Source organism: Oryx dammah, unplaced genomic scaffold (assembly GCF_014754425.2).
Source record: "Oryx dammah isolate SB20612 unplaced genomic scaffold, SCBI_Odam_1.1 HiC_scaffold_11, whole genome shotgun sequence".
In the NCBI taxonomy this organism is placed as follows: domain Eukaryota; kingdom Metazoa; phylum Chordata; class Mammalia; order Artiodactyla; family Bovidae; genus Oryx; species Oryx dammah.
Window position 1 is genome coordinate 45,125,856 of NW_024070195.1, and position 21,289 is coordinate 45,147,144.

General features: G+C 39.7%; 1 protein-coding gene across 1 annotated transcript in view; it reads left to right on the forward strand.

Moving 5' to 3' along the window:
- The first annotated feature begins 5,709 nt into the window (after positions 1-5,709).
- Positions 5,710-21,289, forward strand: part of FAM83B (family with sequence similarity 83 member B) — an 87,233-nt gene continuing 71,653 nt past the window's right edge. Inside the window, exon 1 of the mRNA XM_040249182.1 lies at positions 5,710-6,216. Within this exon, the coding sequence (XP_040105116.1) occupies positions 5,773-6,216 (444 nt within the window). The 5' untranslated portion in view covers positions 5,710-5,772. The remainder of the gene's footprint in view (positions 6,217-21,289) is intronic.

A 21,289-nucleotide genomic window follows, 5' to 3' on the forward strand; every position in this document is an offset into this window, starting at 1 on the left:
CACCTTCATCAAGAGGCTCTTTAGTTCCTCTTTGCTTTCTGCCATAAGGGTGGTGTCATCTGCACTGGTTGAATAGAAACAGCCTAAGACTGAAGTTGGCAATGCTTGTCTCTCTGGGATTCCTTTCAGCCAAAATCCTGATTTGGGGCCAGTCGCTTGCCCATGAGCTAATCATAACCTCAGACTATCTGTTATTTAAGAAGCTTATAATTTCTCCTTGGAGCATTTTTCCACCAACCTCTTATTTCAGAAGTCTTTCCAATGATCGTTCTGTGATCAGAAACTGTAAACCATGGAGACTAGGTTTAGCTGTTGGCTTAATACTACAGTTGACAAAACAGTGTTAACACTGCTGATGGGAGGACAGAGATTCTGCCTTTTTTTGAATCCTAAAAGACTTTTGTGACCAAATGTTTTATATCTTTAGAGTAATTATACTGTAACATTATGTTAAAATGTAAAATAGGAATGCTAATATAATACTTCACAGGCATTTGCCTCATTTATTTCTTAGAATGACTTCATGTCATGAACTTGTAACTGAGCAGGACCTATGGGGCCTTCCTGGGACAGACCCCCTCCCCCATATCTTCTGCTTGAGCACCTCTCTGAAGTACCCCCACCATAACAGCATCTTGTATTTTCCCAAGATTTTCAGATGCTAAAAGCCACCACCAAGTGAAAGAAATTGATGACCAGGAGTATATAGCCCTAGACCTATTGGAGCCTGAGGACTGATAATGTTCACCCCTGTGATACCACGCTGGTACCTCACCATTAACCAGAGATTTGTGCATCAGATGATACATTCCTTGAGATGCTTCTGCCTCACCTGCCTTTAAAATAGCTCTGCTGAAGCATTTCAGGGAGTTCAGGGTTTTTGAGCGGGAGCCACACATTGTCTCTTCAGAGCCCTGCAATATACCTTCCTGCAAACTCCGATGTTTCAGTTTGTTTGACCTCACTGTGGATCAGGAACGCAAACTTGCATTCGGTAACAGGCACAGACTGAGGCTTGCGTGTGCAGGTCACTTGTCCGTGAACTTCACAACACGGTAACTCCCCTACATACAAATGAGTTCCATTCCAAGTGTGCCATTTGCAAGTGCAATTTGTTCATAAGTCAAGCAAAGTTACCCTAGGTACCCAGCTAACACAGTCAGAGGGCAAGCTGCAGTTTCACCCACCCTGATGTTGCTGGAACACACGTTCGCATCTTTGAAAGCTCACAACTTAAAAGTTCATATGTAGGGAATTGACTGTGATTTGGGAAGCAGGCTTTAAACCTAGTGGTGTGACCCTGAACACAAGCTCTCAACCTCCCAGTTATATGTTATTTTTATTTTGTTTTCTATTCAAGGCAGGTGAAATTGCCAGTGAGCACAATTTGTTTTAAGATAATTGTAGATTCACATGAAGTTGAGGGAAATAATACGGAGAAATTGGTTGTTATCTTTTATGCAGTTTCCCTCCTTTTAGGCAGCGGTTATATCTGCAGAACTGTAATTCTGTATCGTAGTCTTTGGGGTTTGGTCTTCTTCACCCAGCGTACTTCTCATGAGGTTCATAGAGGTTGATCAGGCATCAGAAGTTAGTTCACTGTATAGCTGATGAATACTCCATGATATGGGGGTACCACAGTTTGTATAATACTCAACTGCAAAAGACGTTTGAGTTGTTGCCAGCTTGGGTCTGTTATAAATAAGACTGCTGTAATCATTCGTGTACAAATCTTTGTGTGAAGGTAAGTTTCCATTTCTCAGGATCAACCCTAGGAGTGCAGCTGTTGCCTTGTGTTAATCGTATATTTAGTTTTATAATTGAAACGTCCAAACTGTATTTTAGAGTGGCCCATGCATTGAAATCTATTCTTTTATACCTTGTTTATGTATTTTGTATTTACAGATTTCATTTTTGGAATTTATACTTCCCACAATGACCCTAAAGTTTGATAGCAAATGCAGTATGTAGTGGTTTGGGGGTCTGGATTTGAATCATGTGTTTTTCAAGTCTCTCTTTCTGGAGTGAGTCAAATAATAGATGAGCCAAACAGTCTCCTCAGCTTTTATATCATGGAGAGATTTTATTTTTCTTTTCTCATTAACTCTATCCTGTGAAAAGAATATACATGAAATAGTATGTGAAAAGAATATACTTTCTAAGAGTTTTTAATGGTTATTAATTAAATGATGCTAAATTTTTCTGTGTTAAAAGGCATACCCAATTCATTTTGTCCTCACAGATAACCCTTCGAATATTTAACATCTGAACTCTTAAAGTGCTGTATTGAGTCTATAACTAACCATAGGTGCTATCTTACTGCAGTAGCTCTTTATATAGGAGCCATTGCTTTGCTCTCTCCCATTAACATTTATATAGATGGCTCATATTTTATAAGTACCCCCCTGTAAACAGCTCTTGCAATAAATGAGTAGATCTCTTGACAGTGGTTGAAGGATAGCTTCTCTCCAGCAGGACAAATCAAGTGTATTTATTTCTTATCTTAACTCTTATACATCATATCTCAACTTCAGTCCTTACGGCTGTTGCATTTTTCCTGTGATGTGTTTTTTCTGCATCGTATCTGGTTTTGCTCTTGATTAGTCCTATAGGGTTTCACTTTTATTCTCACTTCCAATTGTTTTTTCCTTCATAATTAATTTTTCATATGTGTCCTCCTAGTTTTATTTTACCTTCATAATCCCTCTGATCTCTGTGATTTCTCAGCTTACACATAGTTCAAGAATGAAGTTTTTTAAAATATTTGCAGTGTATATATTTGCATAGGTAAAGCTCAGAAATGAATTGAGTATTTTTTTTTAAATATAAATGTATTTATTTTAATTGGAGGTTAATTACTTTACAATATTGTATTGGTTTTGCCATACATCAACATGAATCTGCCACAGGTATACACGTGTTCCCCATCCTGAACCCTCCTCCCTCCTCCCTCCCCGTACCATCCCTCTGGGTCGTCTCAGTGCACCAGCCCCAAGCATCCAGTTTTTTTAAAGCACTTTATGCATTTTGATTTCCAGATGGAATAGGCAGGTAGCATCACACGTTTTAGGAATTCAAAAGTTAAATTTTAAAAGTTTAAAAATGAGTGCTTAGGAGGCCTGGGACTGTTATGAACAGTCATCAGTTGCCTACTGTTTTTAATAATTATAGATGATCTGTGTGACTTCCTGTGATCACTGGATGTTTGTCCCTTCATGGACTGGAATTATCAAATGAAAACTACACTTCACTAAATCTTAGGAAACTAAACTTTGATCAGATTAATTCATTCTGTCAAACAAATAAAAACCTTATTTCTTTGTTAATAAATGAGTGTTAATGTGCAAAAGAGAACCTTAATGAACACTGCAAAGGTCACTATTTAGTAGTTTAATACTATGCACAGGAAGTGAGCAACTTGATGAGGATTTCTCAGCCTTGGCACCATTTGCATTTTGGCCCAGATAATTCCTTACTGTGGGCAGCTGTTCTGTGCGTTGATATGGACTTCGCAGCATCCCTGGTCCCTACACACTGCATGGCAGTAACACACCTCCCCACACGTCCTTATTAAGAACATCTCCAGATATTGCTTGTGCTTAGAGTGGGGGTGGCGTCAAATCTCTCCTATTGAGAACCCTTGGGCACCTAAGAAAGTTTCCTTCTTAACATCCTGGTACATGTCAATAGATTAAGTTGGATGTAATGAGGTAATAAAATCATCAAATTTTACTTCTTTATAGCTGATCTATCAGACTAGCAGACAGCTTAGTCCTTATTCCTCCTGCACAGGGAGGAGTGAGGGCATGTTACCCCAAAACTGCACCATAATTCCGTAGGAGGCAGGAAGACTGTGTTGCCCAGACCTCCGATGCCATGTTGCATAGATGATGATGGCCCCGGGGCCCAGGGACAGTTCCAGGTGCCTTGGCTTTGGTCAAGTTATGGCTCAAGCTGAGGATCCTCCAGGAGACTGAAAGCAACGTGTCCTCTTCTTTTCTTATGTCAGATTTAATCTTTAGGTTTCATTACTGCTAGATTTTCTCTGTAAAACCTCCAAGCCTAGGGATGGAGGCAGGCTTGTCTCCATCTATGTACATAAAATAGTAAAGTAAGGTACCCTGAACCCCGCTCACTCCTCAGTCTGGCTTACTGCACACTGGATGTTTTCTAACCTTTTCTCCCCCAGCCGAACTATGACCCTGTTGATGTCCATTCCTCTGTGACTTCTGTCTATGGTTAGTGACTCTTGTTACGGATTTTCAGGTGAGGAGTCAATAAATGGTCATGGCTTCCAGATCAGCTTTTCGGTAAGGCTGAGTGAAGTAGAAAACTGACGACTACGGCGGGGCCACTGGTGAAGACGTTTTTTAGTCAGAAAAGCCCTGGAGTGCTTGCAGCACATCGTAGAGCTGCGCTTCGTCTGCATCCACACAGTGGAGCTTGTGACTTCAAAAGCCTGGAAAGTCCCCGATTTGACGGACACAAGGTCCAGTCCAGGATCTGACACAGAGAGTGCGGGAATGAATAGCACTTTGTGGGCATTGTGAGCAGTGGTGCGTGGGCTTGGGTAGGCAGATTTTCCTTCCTAAGAGAAATCTGAATTGTCTCTGATGCCCTGAATTTCTTTATCACCAGTATGCCGTCAAGCCATCAGATTTCAAGTTTGTGCTTTGTACCATGGCTTGAATATTCTTGTCACGTCCTCACTGGGTGTTTGAAAAGAGAAGGGTTCTCTCAGCTCCTTATCCCTCCTCTACTCCCCTGATACTGCCAGACTAATTGTCTTGGGCACAAGTTTTGCTGAATCACAGCAATCTCCCGTGGGCCTCCACACCTGGCTCCATTTGGTCTATCCCCGTCTGTCTCCTGCCACTAATACAAGGATCCTGATTTCCAGCAGACCAAATAAACCAAATCTGAATGTACCAAGCTCACACCTGTTCTGTGCTTTTGCTTATGTTTTACATTTTTGTGTGGGATAAAAATATTCCTTCTTGACATCTGATCATATTTTTACTCATCGTCCCAGGTTCAGCTGAAGCCCACCTCCTCTCCAGGCTATCCATAATGCATCTCTTCTATTCCATATTGATCTCGACTTGCTTTTATTCTGAAAGCACTGACTACACGCAGTACTTGTTTTGGCCCTTAGCAGTATATGTCTTTGTTCAAAGTGGTAACAAACAGCTTTGTATGTATGGTTCACCTCTTCCTCTTATTAATACATCCCTGGAAGGCAAGTGTTTTGAGCTTTTTCTATTTCATCAGGATATATGCTTAACAGGTACTTGGTAAAGATTTATGTAAATGGCTGACCAGGCGTTGGTTTTATTCTGATTCTAATCATACCGTGTGTAATCCCAGATTAAATTTAAGAAGGATGGGCTTTCAGAATGTCAGAGGAGGAAGGTATATTTCCTTAGATGAGAAATTAAAGTTAGAGGTATCTTGGGGAGGGATTTATCAACTAGGAATCTGTAAAAGGAAATCAGCTTAACTTATTTGGATTATGGTATTATGTGAATAATACCATAATAATTATTGGGATTATGTGAATTGTGGTATTATTAATGCCACCTTGAATAGAAAATGTATGTCATATTGAGCTGGTAGTAAAAATAAATAAATGTAGAAATAACAGTTGACAAGGATTTTAAGCCATTTGATTTCCAAATTCTGATTCTGATTTTTTTCTTTTTAGACATCCAGATACCTCTCATTCCTTCACGAATGGACATTTGAAAGTGCCCTTGTCAAAGATTTGCAAGCATGGAGTCCTCATCAATGCTTTCCTCCTTGAATGACGAGTGTAAATCAGACAATTACATTGAACCTCACTATAAGGAATGGTACCGAGTGGCCGTGGACACGCTGATTGAACATGGGTTAGATGCATACAAAGAATTTCTTGCCAAGGAACGAGTGTCAGACTTTCTAGCTGAGGAAGAAATTAATTACATTTTGAACAATGTTCAAAAAGTTGCACAAAGCACGGCACATGGTCCTGATAATTCCTGCGATGATGTGTCATCTTCAGGGACTTACTGGCCTGTGGAGTCCGACGTGGAAGCTCCGAATCTTGACTTAGGCTGGCCATATGTAATGCCTGGACTCTTAGGGGGGACGCACATTGAGCTCCTCTTTCATCCACCAAGAGCACAACTGCTTACAATTAAGGAAACCATTCGGAAGATGATCAAAGAAGCAAGAAAGGTAATATTTCTATCTCTAGATGAAAGATTTGAAATGTGGGAAATCACCAGAGTAGTATCAGTACAGCAGTCTCCAACCATGTTGGCATCAGGAACCAGTCTCGTGCAAGACAGTTTTCCACGGACCAGGGTAGAGGAGGCGGGAGGAATGGCTTGGGGATGATTTCAGTGCATTACATTTATTGTGCACTTTTTTTCTGTAATTCTTACATTGTCGTATATAATGAAATAATCGTGCCACTCATCATAATGCAGAATCAGGAGGAGCCCTGAGCTTGTCTTCCTGCAACTGCCGGTCCTATCTGGGGGTGACGGGAGACAGTAGCAGCTGCTCTCCAGCGCTAGCATCACTGCCTCAGATCACCAGGCGTTAGATTCTCATAAGGAACGAGCCATCTAGGTCCCAGTAGTTCACAGCAGGGTTCGTGCTTGTCTGAGAACTAATGCCCGCCCTGATGGCTGAGAAGAGGCAGAGCTCAGACTGTAAAGTGAGCGATGTGGGGTGACTGGAGATATAGACAAAGTCTCGCGTGTTCACCCTCCACGCACCCCCTGCTGTGCAGCCCAGTTCCTAACAGACCTCAGACTGGCAGCAGCCCGTGACCCAGGGGTTGGGGACACATGGTATAACAGATACATACGTTAATAAGAATCTCTACGTGTAGAGACCATGCTTGTTACTTTCGGGAAATATACATACGAATATATAGGCAAGGCTGTACTTCTCACATGCTGCAAGTTTCTGAGATCAGGTATTGCGTCCCTGCTGCAGGTGGAGATTTCCTTCTCTTCACCATGTTCATACATCTGAGAGACCTTTATGCATGGTTTCTAAGCTGTATGGACTGGAAATGGGATGATTGGATGCATTCATAATCTAAATCATTTAACTTTTCCTTAATCTCTGAAAGGAAATATGTGGTTAGTAAATCTTGGAAAATTTTCCTTGTTCATAAGCGCACAGAGCCCTGATTCTTGCTCTGGATATAGTTTATTTTGGTAAAGAAAACATTTAGTTGTTGTTCAGGTTTTCAGTGCTGTCTGACTCTTTGCAACTGCAGGAACTGCAGCACACCAGGCTTCCCTGTCCTTCACTATCTCCTGGAGCTTGCTCAAACTCGTGTCCATTGAGTCAATGATGCCTTCCGACCGTCGCATCGTCTGTTGCCCACTTCTCCTGCCCTCAGTCTCCCCCAGCTTCATGGTCTTTTCCAGTGACTTGGCTCTTTGCTTTAGGTGGCAAAATATTGGAGCTTCGGCTGCCGTCTTTCTAATGAATATTCAGGGTTCATTTCCTTTAGGATTGACTGGGTTGGTCTCCTTGCAGTCCAAAGGACTCTCAAGAGTCTTCTCTGGCACTGCAGTTTGAAAGCATCATTTTTTGGTGCTCAGGCTTCTTCATGGTCCAGCTCTCACATCATTCATGACTACTGGAAAAACCATAGCTTTGACTAGATGGACCTTTATTGACAAAGTGACGTCTCTTCTTTTTAACATGCTGTCTAGGTTTGTTATAGCTTTTCTTCTGAGGACCAGGTGACTGAATTTCATGGCTGAAGTCATTGTCCACAGTGATTTTGGAGCCCAAGAAAATAGAATCTGTCACTGTTTCCATTATTTCCCCATCTATTTGTCATGAAGTGATGGGACCAGATGCCATGATCTTAGTTTTTTGAATGTTGAGTTTCAAGCCAGCTTTGCAATTTCCTCTTTTCACCCTCATCAAGAGGCTCTTTTCTCTTCACTTTCTGCCATTAGAGTGGTATGATCTGCATATCTGAGGTTATTGATATTTCTCCCGGCAATCTTGATTCCAGCTTGAGCTTCATCCAGCCCAGCATTTCACATGATGTACTCTGCATGTAAGTTAAATAAGCAGGGTGACAATATACAGCCTTGACGTACTCCTTTCCTAATTTTGAACCAGTTCATTGTTCCATGTCTTGTTCTAACTGTTGCTTCTTGACCTGCATACAGATTTCTCAGGAGGCAGGTGACAAAGTATTCCCTTCTCAGAAGATAGTCTTGTTTTCCCTTCTCTAAGAATTTTCCACAGTTTGTTGTGATCCACACAGTCAAAGGCTTTTGTGTACTCAATGAAGCAGAAGTAGATGTTTTTCTGGAATTCTCTTGCTTTTTCTCTGTTCCAGTGGATGTTGGCAATTTGATCCGGAGATTCTCCACATTTTCTAAACCCAGCTTGAACATCTGGAAATTCTCAGTTCACATACTGTTGAAGCCTGGCTTGGAGAATATTGAGCATTACTTTGCTAGCATGTGAAATGAGTGTAGTTGTGCAGTAACTTGAACATTCTTTGGAATTGCCTTTCTTTGGGATTGGAGTGAAAGCTGACCTTTTCCAGTCCTGTGGCCACTGCTGAATTCTCCAAATTTGCTGGCATATTGAGTGCAACACTTTCACGGCATCATCTTTTTAGGATTTGAAGGAGCTCAACTAGAATTCCATCACCTCCACTTGCTTTGTTTGTAGTAATGCTTCCTGAGGCCCACTTGACTTCAGACTCCAGGATGTCTGACTCTAGATCAGTGACCATACCATTATGGTTGTCTGGCTCATTAAGACCTTTTTGAATAGTTCTTCTTGTATTCTTGCCACCTGTTCTTAATCTCTTCTGATTCTGTTGCTGCTGCTGCTGCTGCTAAGTCGCTTCAGTCATGTCTGACGCTGTGCGACCCCATAGACGGCAGCCCACCAGGCTCCCCCGTCCTTGGGATTCTCCAGGCAAGAACACTGAAGTGGGTTGCCATTTCCTTCTCCAATGCATAAAAGTGAAAAGTGAAAGTGAAGTCCCTCAGTCGTGTCCGATCTTCAGCGACCCCATGGACTGCAGCCTACCAGGCTCCTTCATCCATAGGATTTTCCAGGCAAGAGTACTGGAGTGGTCTGATTCTGTTAGGTTCATACTATTTCTGTCCTTTATTGTGCCCATCTTTGCATGAAACATTCTCTTGGTATCTCTCATTTTCTTGATGAGATTGCTAGTCTTTCCCATTCTGTTGTTTCCCTCTATTTATTTGCATTGTTCACTTAAGAAGGCTTTCTTATCTCTCTTTGCTATTTGGAACTCTGCATTCAGATGGGTATTATCTTTCTTTTTCTCTTTTGCCTTTTCCGTCTCTTCTTTTCTCAGCTATTTGTAAGGCCTCCTCAGACAACCATTTTGCCTTTTTTTTTTTTTTTTTTTTTGCGGGGGTGGTGGTGGGGTGGATGGCTTTGACACTGCCTCCTATACAATGTTATAAACCTTTGTCTGTAGTTCTTCAGGCACTCTATCAGATCTAGTCTCTTGAATCTATTTATCGCTTGAATAAAGCATCAGTTCATTCAGTTCAGTCACTTAGTCGTGTCTGACTCTTTGCGACCCCATGAATTGCAGCACGCCAGGCCTCCCTGTCCATCACCAACTCCTGGAGTTCACTCAGACCCACGTCTATCGAGTCCGTGATGCCATCCAGCCATCTCATCCTCTGTCGTCCGCTTCTCCTGCTGCCCCCCGTCCCTCCCAGCATCAAACTCTTTTCCAATGAGTCAACTCTTTGCATGAGGTGGCCAAAGTACTGGAGTTTCAGCTTTAGCATCATTCCCTCCAAAGAAATCCCAGGGCTGATCTCCTTTAGAATGGACTGGTTAGATCTCCTTGCAGTCCAAGGGACTCTCAAGAGTCTTCTCCAACACCAAAGTTCAAAAGCATTAATTCTTCGGCGCTCAGCCTTCACAGTCCAACTCTCACATACATGACCACAGGAAAAACCATAGCCTTGACTAGACGGACCTTAGTCGGCAAAGTAATGTCTCTGTTTTTGAATATGCTGTCTAGGTTGGTCATAACTTTTCTTCCAAGGAGTAAGCATCTTTTAATTTCATGGCTGCAATCACTATCTGCAGTGATTTTGGAGCCCCCCAAAATAAAGTCTGACACTGTTTCCACTGTTTCCCCATCTATTTTCCATGAAGTGATGGGACCGGATTCCATGATCTTCTTTTTCTCAATACTTTAAGCCAACTTTTTCACTCTCCACTTTCACTTAATAAAGCATAGATTTTCTTATTTACTTCCTGAGTTTTGTGAAAACAGTATTTAGTCAGGCTTAATGTAAAATTCTGAAGTAACTTTCTGAGGTGTTTAGCATGTTAGGGTGTCTGTTTTCTTTATGAAATATTTATATTGGCTTATCAGCCTCAGAAATTCTATCATAGAACTCAGACAAAACTGTAGAAATATTTTTTAATTAACATCATAAAGCTTATTGAAAGCTTTCTATGTACTCAGCACCATGATAGGTGTTTTGGACATTACAACACGATTTCTGAAGTTGTTTATTGAGTTTTAAAATATACAAACAAAAGATTACAATCGTTAACTATGAAGTGTCTGTTTCTTAGTTGTGGATACTGTGTTGTTGTTGTTCAGTTGCTAAGTAGTGTCTGACTCTTTGCAACCCCATGGACTGCAGCACAGCAGGCTCCTCTGTCTACTATCTCCTTGAGTGTGCTCAAATTTATGTCCATTGAGTCAATGATGCTATTTAATCATCTCACTTCTGCCACCCCCTTCTCCTTTTGCCTTCAATCTTTCCCAACATCAGGTTCTTTTCTAATAAGTCAGCTCTTTGAATCAGGTGCTTCAGCTTCAGCATCAGTCCTTCCAATGAATGTTCAGGGTTGATTTCCTTTAGGATTGACTGGTTGGATCTCCTTACTGTCCAGAGGACTCTCAAGAGTCTTCTCCAGCACCACAATTCAAAAGCATCAGTTATTCAGCATTCAGTCTTCTTTATGGTCAAATTCTCACATTTTTACGTAACTACTTGAAAAAAACATAGCTTTGACTATTCAGACTTTTGTTGACAAAGTGATGTCTGCTTTTTAATATGCTATCTAGGTTGGTCATAGCTTTCCTTCCAATGAGCAAATGTCTTTACTTCATGGCTGCAGTCACTGTCTGCAGTGATTTCGGAGCCCAAGAAAATGAAGTCATTTGTGGTTTCCATTGTTTCCCCATCTGTTTGCCATGAAGTGTTATGACTGGATGCCATGATCTTAGTGTTTTGCATGTTGAGTTTTTTGGCCAGCTTTTTCACTCTCCTCTTTCACCTTCATCAGGAAGCTCTTTAGTTCCTCTTCACTTTCTGCCATTAGAGTGGTATTATCTGCATATCTGAGGTTGTTGATATTTCTCCTGGCCTTCTTGATTCCAGCTTGAGATTCATCCATCCCAGCATTTCACATGATGTACTCTGTTAAATAAGCAAGGTGACAATATACAGACTTGACATACTCCTTTCCAAGTTTTGAACCAATTCTTTCTTTTATGTCTGATTCTAACTATTGCTTATTGACATGCATACACGTTTCATGGAGACAGGTAAGGTGGTCTGGTGTTCCTATCTCTTTAAGTATTTTCCACAGTTTATTGTGATCCACACAGTGGACCTATACATGCTGTGTACATCTATGGATACTTCTCTATGTATACTATACAGTGTAGAAATTTAGAACTAAAAGGGGTTTGGGATGCAGACATACCTGGCATTGCTTTCTTTCATGTCTACAAGACACAGAGATGCTCGGGAAAGTGTGCTTTTATGAAGTACAGATGTATTAGATTCCTTGAAACCCACAGGGACATGATAGTTTGCAAGACAGGAAACTAAGAATCTCTAGTTCTCATTAAGGAGACACGATGTTCCAAGACCAATGTCACATGCAGGCATTTCAAAGTAAGGTGATGTTTTTCCCCCTTAGATCTTCAAAGCTCAAATAAGCTGACTTGTACTTGTATTAACCCCTTTAACAGGATTACATTAAGAAAACACTCATCTATTCCAGTTGTTAAAAATTAGCTGTAGAATCAGGCACATGGTAGGTATCTAGACTTTCACTGAATAAGTTGAACTATGAGAATTTTTAAAACTGGACTATTCTACACTCTGTAAACAAATTCTACAGTTGTATTTTGTAAAATAGCACAACTCGAGAATATCTGGAGTTGTGCTTTTTTATAAACTACAACTGTAGAATTTGTTTACAGAGCATAGAATAGTGCAGTTTTAAAAATTCTCATAGTTCAATTTATATATAAATTCAGTATATTAGTTCAGTATATACGAGTCCTTGTATAGGTAATATAGAACTTCCCTTGTGGCTCAGCTGGTGAAGAATCCGCCTGCAATGCGGGAGACCTGGGTTAGATCCCTGGATTGGGAAGATCTGCTGGAGAAGGGAAAGGCTACCCATTCCAGTACTCTGGCCTGGAGAATTCTATGGACTGCATAGTCCATGGGGTCACAAAGAGTTGGACAGAGCTGAGTGACTTTCAGTTCACTTTCACTTCCTAGGTAATATAACAAATACCAAGTAGTAATATTTGTGAATTTCTGTTTGGGGAGACAGTATGTTTTTGAACCACAGTGTTAACTGAAAAATGCATCAGTGAAGCTTCATATTTTTATTATGTTAATCTTTGCAGTTATTAGTTCATCAGCCTGAACCCCAGGCAGTCTCCTTTGGGGCATTGCACATCTGTGATGCAAAGGGAAATTCAGGAGCTAGCTTGAGTTCTCAGGCCAGCACTCGCTGGACACTGAACATCAGTCATGAGTTTCTGAAGTACTTTTGTTCTAATGTGACAGCTGTTTATTTAGTAAACCTTTGAATGTAATATCCTCTGCCTGGTCATTGTTTGCTGGGAATTCCCACTTGAATTAGCAAACAAGGATCTCAAAGTCCAAACTGTAAAACAATAATATGATGCTTTGCTTCTCTTTCACCAATTCCAAGTGGCATAAAATAAGGAAGAACTTTACCTTTACACTTACCCAAGGTATGTATATTGCCCTGCATACATATATCCATTCCGAATCCAAAGAAAGAATTATTTGAACTTTATAAGTTGAGTAAAATGAAATTGACTATAAATCGCAGTAGATCACTTAGTGGTTTTCTGTTATTTTCCCAAAAGCATTGGAGAATGCGTTTGTTTCTTACCAGATTTAATACGTATTTTGGCCAAATGGGCTATAAGTATATGGGATGTATGTTGTGTGAGTATTTTGGAAGTTTCTTGCTATGTTACAACATTAATTTAAAGATTTTTGAAGGATCCAATACTCCAGAGAAGACAGAGTTATTGACCACATTTTTAAACAGTTTTGCACTGCTTGCCCATAGGTCCTGTGAAAAATGTTAAAATAAGAAAATAAATGTTATTATGAAATCGTAGCTTGTCAAAACACGTTGCCTTTGAAATATTCTGCCTGCTTTTCATGACTCAGCAGCTGAGTTAGGCTCTTGTAAACCTTCAGATTCTAGCCTATTAGTTATCATAACAAACTTGTTTCTGAACTATTTTCAGGGGATGAATTCTCTTTACTGCTAACTGTCAATGAATTGCCATGAGAGGATGAAATGTACAAAGAGGATTATCTTTTTTTATTTTTTCAGATAAAGTACTTAAATAATGTTTATTTTAGAGGGTAGAATAAAGTTTCTTGCTTCCACATTTCTTGGGGAAATTCTTTTGTTTTTTAATTTTATTTTTGGCTGTGCTGTGTCTTCACTGCTGCTTGCTGGCTTTCTCTAGTTGCGATGAGCAGGGCTCCTCTCTGGTTGCCTTGCGGGGGCTTCTCACTGCAGCAGCTTCTATTCCTTCAGAGCGCAGGCTCTGGGGTGCATGGAGCTCAGTAGTGCAGGGCGCAGACTTAATTGCCCTGTGGGGTGTGGAAGCTTCCCACACCAAAGATCCAACCGATGTCCCCTGGATTAGCAGGTGAATTCTTAACCACTTCTTCACCACCAGGGAAGTCTATGGAAATTCTTTTCTTAATCGTTATGAGACTATGGAGCTATGAGGTAATAACAAGTAATGAAAGGAACCAGCATAGCTGAACTCAGTAACGATCTCAGAGAAGAATTTAAATTTGTTTTCAATGTTCTGTTTGCAAATGAGATAAACTGCTTATGAAATAAATGTCATTTAATAGAAAAAAATCAAAATAATAAAAAGAATTCAAAAGCAGTTTTCTTAGAGGTCCAACTATTTGAAGTCCGATCATAACCACCAAACCAACCTTCCAGTTCCTTGAGAAATGAAATAAAAATGGTGCTATATCTCATCTCTCTTGTCTGGGAATATTTTGTTTTTGAACTTTGCTAATTTATTGCATTTGCTTTATCTCTGAATCGTTCCGCTTTTATAAGCATAATATAATCTTTATAGCATTTCAGTGATTCATAGATTTATATTTATTCATTTTATTTTTGCCAGTTGTCACTTACAAGTTGTTCAGAAAGATCTTTTCTTTTTCTTTTGCAAATTTGATTATTTGAGAATTTTCCTATGAGAAAATCCAGTTGTAGGTAGCACCTTGTGCCTTAAGAAGATCTTATTTTTATTTACTGGCTCTTTGTTAACCTCCTTCTATTTATGTCACTGTATGGTTGACATAATTATATTTGGTTCAACTTTATAAAGTCTGATAGCGTCTAGCAAGACTTTTCCCAGGTAATTATTTGTCTCTCAAGAAGTGTTCCCAAGATGATACATGCATTTATTCCTAATTACCATGAATACCTCTTATGAAAATGTCTCCTCTAATTGCTTTGAAAAGTCATCTTTCATTAAAGTCACTTTTCTTCTAACTACTCAGTGGTAGATATCCATAAAGTCATCATTTCATTTTTTTTAATTTTTATTTTTATTTTATTTTGCTTTACAATACTGTATTGGTTTTGCCATACATTGACATGAATCAGCCACAGGTGTACATGATCATCTTGGATATGTAAATGTTTAAGCAAATACTGCTGGTTTTTCTGTTTCTTAATTCTAGCCAAGTGTCTTCTGTGAGATGTGACTCTTACTCTTGTGAAATATGGAGAAGTCACATAAGCAAGAATCTAGTGAGAATTAGGGCAGCGTGATTCCCAGGGTGCTCAGACCTGCATCTCCTGAGTTAGATCTTGGTTGCTCCCTGAGTCACCGATCCTGGGTGTGTCTGTTATGGCCTCGGGATCCTTAATACTAACAGAAACTTAAGTACTGGGTGGCCCCATTGCCACAAAGTGAAGGTGGCTGATAATGGGGACTTTTCCTGGGACTTGATGGGTGCAATCAAAGTGCTGGAGGCTTGATAGCTAACTAGTTATGGATTGAACAAGTTATGGTGCCTCTCCAGGTACCTCCACTTATTTAATGAAAGACACAAAGCAAAACCTTTCAGGATTTTTTAAATCGAATGTTCCTATCCAGATCTCTAATAGCAGTTACGGAGTCACGGTTATTTCAGTATGTTATATTCCTTCATTACACGAGTAGAATTTACTGTGTCACCATGTGTCACTTTCATTGCCATTTATTTGCAGTCATACCCTGCCCAGCTAAGGGATATTTATGTGTTTATCACTGCCTTTATTATCTCTCTCCTGATGTTTCCAATGCTTATTAAGAATTTCCTCTCTGCACCCTTCCTATTTCAACACTCACCATGAATATTTCATTCTTTAAATTTGAGTCAAAATTAGTTTCTTCCAGGAAATAGCTTTTGCTTAGTCAGATTTAATGACAGTAGTATCCTGTGACATTGATTTAATAGCTTTTCTTGGAGTAAATGCATTATATGTGCGTGTAAATGTGTGCATGTATCTGTGTCTGTGTGTCTGTGTGTGTTTTGAGAAAGAGAGAGAAATCTTGTTAAGAATCTTTTTTGCAAAATTTTTATTGGAGTAGTTATAGTTGCTTTACAATGTTGTATTAATCTCCACTGTACAGCAAAGTGAATCAGCTATTTGTATCCATATATCTCTTCTTCTGTGAATTTCCTTCCCATTTTAGGTCATCACAGAGCGTTCAGTAGAGTTCCCTATTCTATACAGTAGATGCTCATTAGTTATCTATTTTATACATAGTATCAATAGTATCAGTTCAGTTCAGTTCAGTTCAGTTGCTCAGTCCTGTCCGACTCTTTGTGACCCCATGAATCGCAGCACGCCAGGCCTCCCTGTCCATCACCAACTCCCGGAATTCACTCAGACTCACGTCCATCGAGTCCGTGATGCCATCCAGCCATCTCATCCTCGGTCGTCCCCTTCTCCTCCTGCCCCCAATCCCTCCCAGAATCAGAGTCTTTTCCAATGAATCAACTCTTCGCATGAGGTGGCTAAAGTACTGGAGTTTCAGCTTTAGCATCATTCAAAGAAATCCCAGGGCCGATCTCCTTCAGAATGGACTGGTTAGATCTCCTTGCAGTCCAAGGGACTCTCAAGAGTCTTCTCCAACACCACAGTTCAAAAGCATCAATTCTTCGGTGCTCAGCCTTCTTCACAGTCCAACTCTCACATCCATACATGACATGTATATATATACATATATAAATCCCAATCTCCCAACTCATCCCATCACGCCTTCCCCTTTGGTATCCATCCGTACGTTATCTATGTCTGTGTCTCTATTTTTGCTTCATAAATAAGATCATCTATACCAGTTCTTTTTCCAGATTCCACAAATATACTTTAATATTTGTTCTTGTTTTTCTGACTTAGTTCACTCTGTATGACAGTCTCTGGGTCCATCCATGTCTCTACAGATGACTCAGTTTTGTCCCTTTTTATGCATGAGGAATATTCCATTGTATATATACACTACATCTTCTTTATTTTATCTGTCATTGGACATTTAGGTTATTTCAATGTCCTGGCTGTTGTAAACAGTGCTGCAATGAACACTCACTGGGGTATATGGGTCTTTTTGAATTATGATTTTCTCTCGGTATATGCCCAGTGGTGGGATTGCTGGGTCATTGTGATAGTTCTATTTTTAGTTTTTTAAAGAACCTCTCTCTTATTCTCCATAGTGGCTATCTCAAGTTATATTTCTACCAACAATACAAAAAGATTCTCCTTTCTCCACACCCTCTCCAGCGTTTCTTGTTTTTAGACTTTGTGAAAAAGTCTTTTTCAAATTACACTGACTTTACCATGTAAACTGTCATTGTGATTGCATGGGAATACTCTCTCTATGCCAACCTTGGTGCTGTTCTCCTATCTTCCATTACTACCAATAACCCTGATATTAAGTATATCATTTTTAACACAGTTACTTAAGGGAGAGGAAAGAGGAAAAAAATGCTCTTTCAGTTCAGTTCAGTCGCTCAGTCGTGTCCGACTATTTGTGACCCCATGACTGCAGCACGCCAGGCCTCCCTGTCCATCACCAACTCCCAGAGTTTACTCAGACTCATGCCCATTGAGTAGGTGATTTCATCCAACCATATCATCCTGTGTCATCCCCTTTTCCTCCTGCCTTCAATCTTTCCCAGCATCAGGGTCTTTTCAAATCAGTCAGCTCTTTGAATCAGGTGGCTAATGTATTGGAGTTTCAGCTTCAACATCAGTCCTTCCAATGAATATTCAGGACTGATCTCCTTTAGGATGGACTGGTTGGATCTCCTTGTAGTCCAAGGGACTCTCAAGAGTCTTCTCCAACACCACAGTTCAAAAGCATCAATTCTTTGGCGCTCAGCTTTCTTTATAGTCCAACTCTCACATCCATATATGACTACTGGAAAAACCATAGCCTTGACTAGACGGACCTTTGTTGGCAAAGTAATGTCTCTGCTTTTTAATAAGCTGTCTAGGTTGGTCATATCTTTCCTTCCAAGGAGTAAGCGTCTTTTAATTTCATGACTGCAGTCACCATCTGCAGTGATTTGGGAGCCCCCAAAAATAGTCTGTCACTGTTTCCACAGTTCCCCGTCTATTTGCCATAAAATGATGGGACCGGATGTCATGATCTTAGTTTTCTGAATGTTGAGCTTTAAGCCAACTTTTTCACTCTCTTCTTTCACTTTCATCAAGAGGCTTTTTAGTTCCTCTTCACTTTTCTGCCATAAGGGTGGTGTCATCTGCATATCTGAGGTTATTGATATTTCTCCTGGCAGTCTTGATTCCAGCTTGTGCTTCTTCCAGCCCAGCGTTTCTCATGATGTACTCTGCATAGAAGTTAAATAAGCAGGGTGACAATATACAGCCTTGACGTACTCCTTTTCCTATTTGGAACTAGTCTGTTGTTCCATGTCCAGTTCTAACTGTTGCTTCCTGACCTGCATACAGATTTCTCAGAAGACAGGTCAGGTGGCCTGGTAATCCCATCTCTTTCAGAATTTCCCACAGTTGATTGTGATCCACATAGTCAAAGGCTTTGTCATAGTCAATAAAGCAGAAATAGAACTCTCTTGCTTTTTTGATGTTCCAGTGGATGTTGGCAATTTGATCTCTGGTTCCTCTGCCTTTTTGAAATTCACCTTGAACATCTGGAAGTTTACGGTTCACATACCATTGAAGCCTGGCTTGGAGAATTTTGAGCATTACTTTACCAGTGTGTGAGATGAGTGCAATTGTGCGGTAGTTTGAGCATTCTTTGGCATTGTCTTTCTTTGGTAATAGAATGAAAACTGACCTTTTCAGTCCTGTGGCCACTGCTGAGTTTTCCAAATTTTCTGGCATATTGAGTGCAGCACTTTCACAGCATCATCTTTTAGGATTTGAAATAGCTCAACTGGAATTCTATCACCTCCACTAGCCTTGTTCATAGTGATGCTTCTTAAGTCCCACTGACTTCGCATTCCAGGAAGTCTGGCTCTAGGTGAGTGATCACACCATCGTGATTATCTGGGTCATGAAGATCTTTTTTGTATAGTTCTTTGTATTCTTGCCATCTCTTCTTAATATCTTCTGCTTCTGTTAGGTCCATACCATTTCTGTCCTTTATCGAGCCCATCTCTGCATGAAATGTTCCCTTGGTATCTCTAATTTTCTTAAAGGTTCTCTAGTCTTTCCTATTCCGTTGTTTTCCTCTATTTCTTTGCATTGATCACTGAGGAAGGCTTTCTTATCTCTCCTTGCTATTCTTTAGAACTTTGCATTCAAATGGGCATATTTGCTTTTCTCCTTTGCTTTTTGCTTCTCTTCTTTTCACAGCTATTTGTAAGGTCTCATCAGACAGCCATTTTGCTTTTTTGCATTTCTTTTTCTTGGGGATGGTCTTGATCACTGCCTCTTGTACAATGTCACGAACCTCTGTCCATAGTTCATCAGGCACTCTATCTATCAGACCTAGTCCCTTAAATCTATTTCTCACTTCCACTGTTTAATCATAAAGAATTTGATTTAGGTCATACCTGAATGGTCTAGTGGTTTTCCCTACTTTCTTCAATTTCAGTCTGAATTTGGCAATAAGGAGTTCATGATCTGAGCCACAGTCAGCTCCTGGTCTTGTTTTTGCTGACTATAAAGAGCTTCTCCATCTTTGGCTGCAAAGGAGTGTTTTAGGTTTCTTGATTGACTTGATAACTTTTATAGGCAAAATATCGTATCCTCCTTTAAAACTGCACAATTTCAAATGATGCTTTTTTCTAAAGAGTCTTCATGGAATCTCATGAAGGCTCTGAATCGCAGAGTCAGTTAGGGCCAGGTTGAATCCCAGCTCAAACAACTGTTTACATTAGGCTTTGTACTACAACTGCTCTGAGCTTTAGTTTTCCCATCTGTGAAATGGATATGCTAATACTCCATTGGGTCCTGGTGAGAGTGGAATGGATGGACTGACGTGTTTACCATGTTACCCCCATACGTTTGGTGCATGTGGTGTTGAGATGATGACAACCACTACTTCTCTTCCTCCTCCTTCTACTTTTCTCCCTCTTACTATATTTTTCCAGACTTTATGTTGTCAAAATTTCATCAGCCTTTATTTTTGCATCACTGTGATTTGGCCTTTCTTTTTTAAAAGTGAGAGCAAATGAATGACCAAGTCCAGCATCTAAGACGATAGCATCTTACCAGGAATGGCAGCCAAGGTTATTAGCTGTTGATGAAATGACTCAAATCCATTTCTGAAGTATTGTGGTGATTATGTAACAGTGCATTAGCAAAGTGCATAGCATTTTCCAAGGGTTATTGCTTAGAAGGTTCAAAATGGGAAAATATTGATTCAACGTAAGTATGCATTCTTGAAAATACTACCTACTGTGAAGACAGCTCACATGTTACAAATTTTATACTCAGGATGTGCAGAAAAGACATCCTCTTTAATGGACAGTTGTTCAGAATTGAAGAAAAAATTCTAAACCATGCTAAGATCTGAAAAGATACAGAGTTTTGGTGAAAAGCTAAGGGGGAGGACAGGGAACATTGTTGTAGACCAAGAGGAAAAAAAAAGAGTCATTCCATTTCATCTCTAATTTGAAAAGTGATAATTTTTTGGATTTTTACACAAAGATTCTATATTTATAAAAAAAGAAGAGCAATTTTTTGTAAGTTTTATTTTAGACCTGACATTTAGTGTCCAAAGTTCAAGTAACCCTGAATTTATGAACTATTATTACTTACTAAATATTTCTGATATAATTAAACAAGTAATATAGGACATATTATTTAAGACTTACCCTAATTAGTCATCTCAGCTTAAAACTGTTACTTTCCAGACTGAGAGGCTATTTCTTTTTTTGCTTAATGGAAGCAATTAATCTGAAATGTATGAAAAAATACAAATAAAATTGTTATATAAGATCTCCAGCTTGTTTTTTATTCTAAAGTCATGTGTGATTTATGAGTTTCAGGTATTTTGCCAGGCTATGTCTTATCAGGTAAAATCTAAAAATCACCCTTGATTTTCATTTTTAACCCATTTTTATTTGACAGTGGCAATTTGGGGAAGAGTTTAACTTTTAAAAGAATACTTAAAATCATTTATAGGAGACAGTAAATTTATCAGAAACTCTGCCTTGGTGATATTAACCTATACCTCTATTACTGGTTGGGAAAAAAAGGTTTTAAAATTTGAATTATTCAGAGTGCACATGATTTATTTGATCAAGGGAAATGTTTTTAAGACCATTTTCTGCCCTCAGGTACTATCTTTTGGTATCCTTTAATTCTTTTCTTTTTACAATATGAGCTGTGAGAAGCAGTTCCCTTAGGACTGCATGTGCTGTGTACATTCTTTCCACTGAACTGTGAGGGAGACTGTTATCCACCATGGCACCGAACTTAGTTC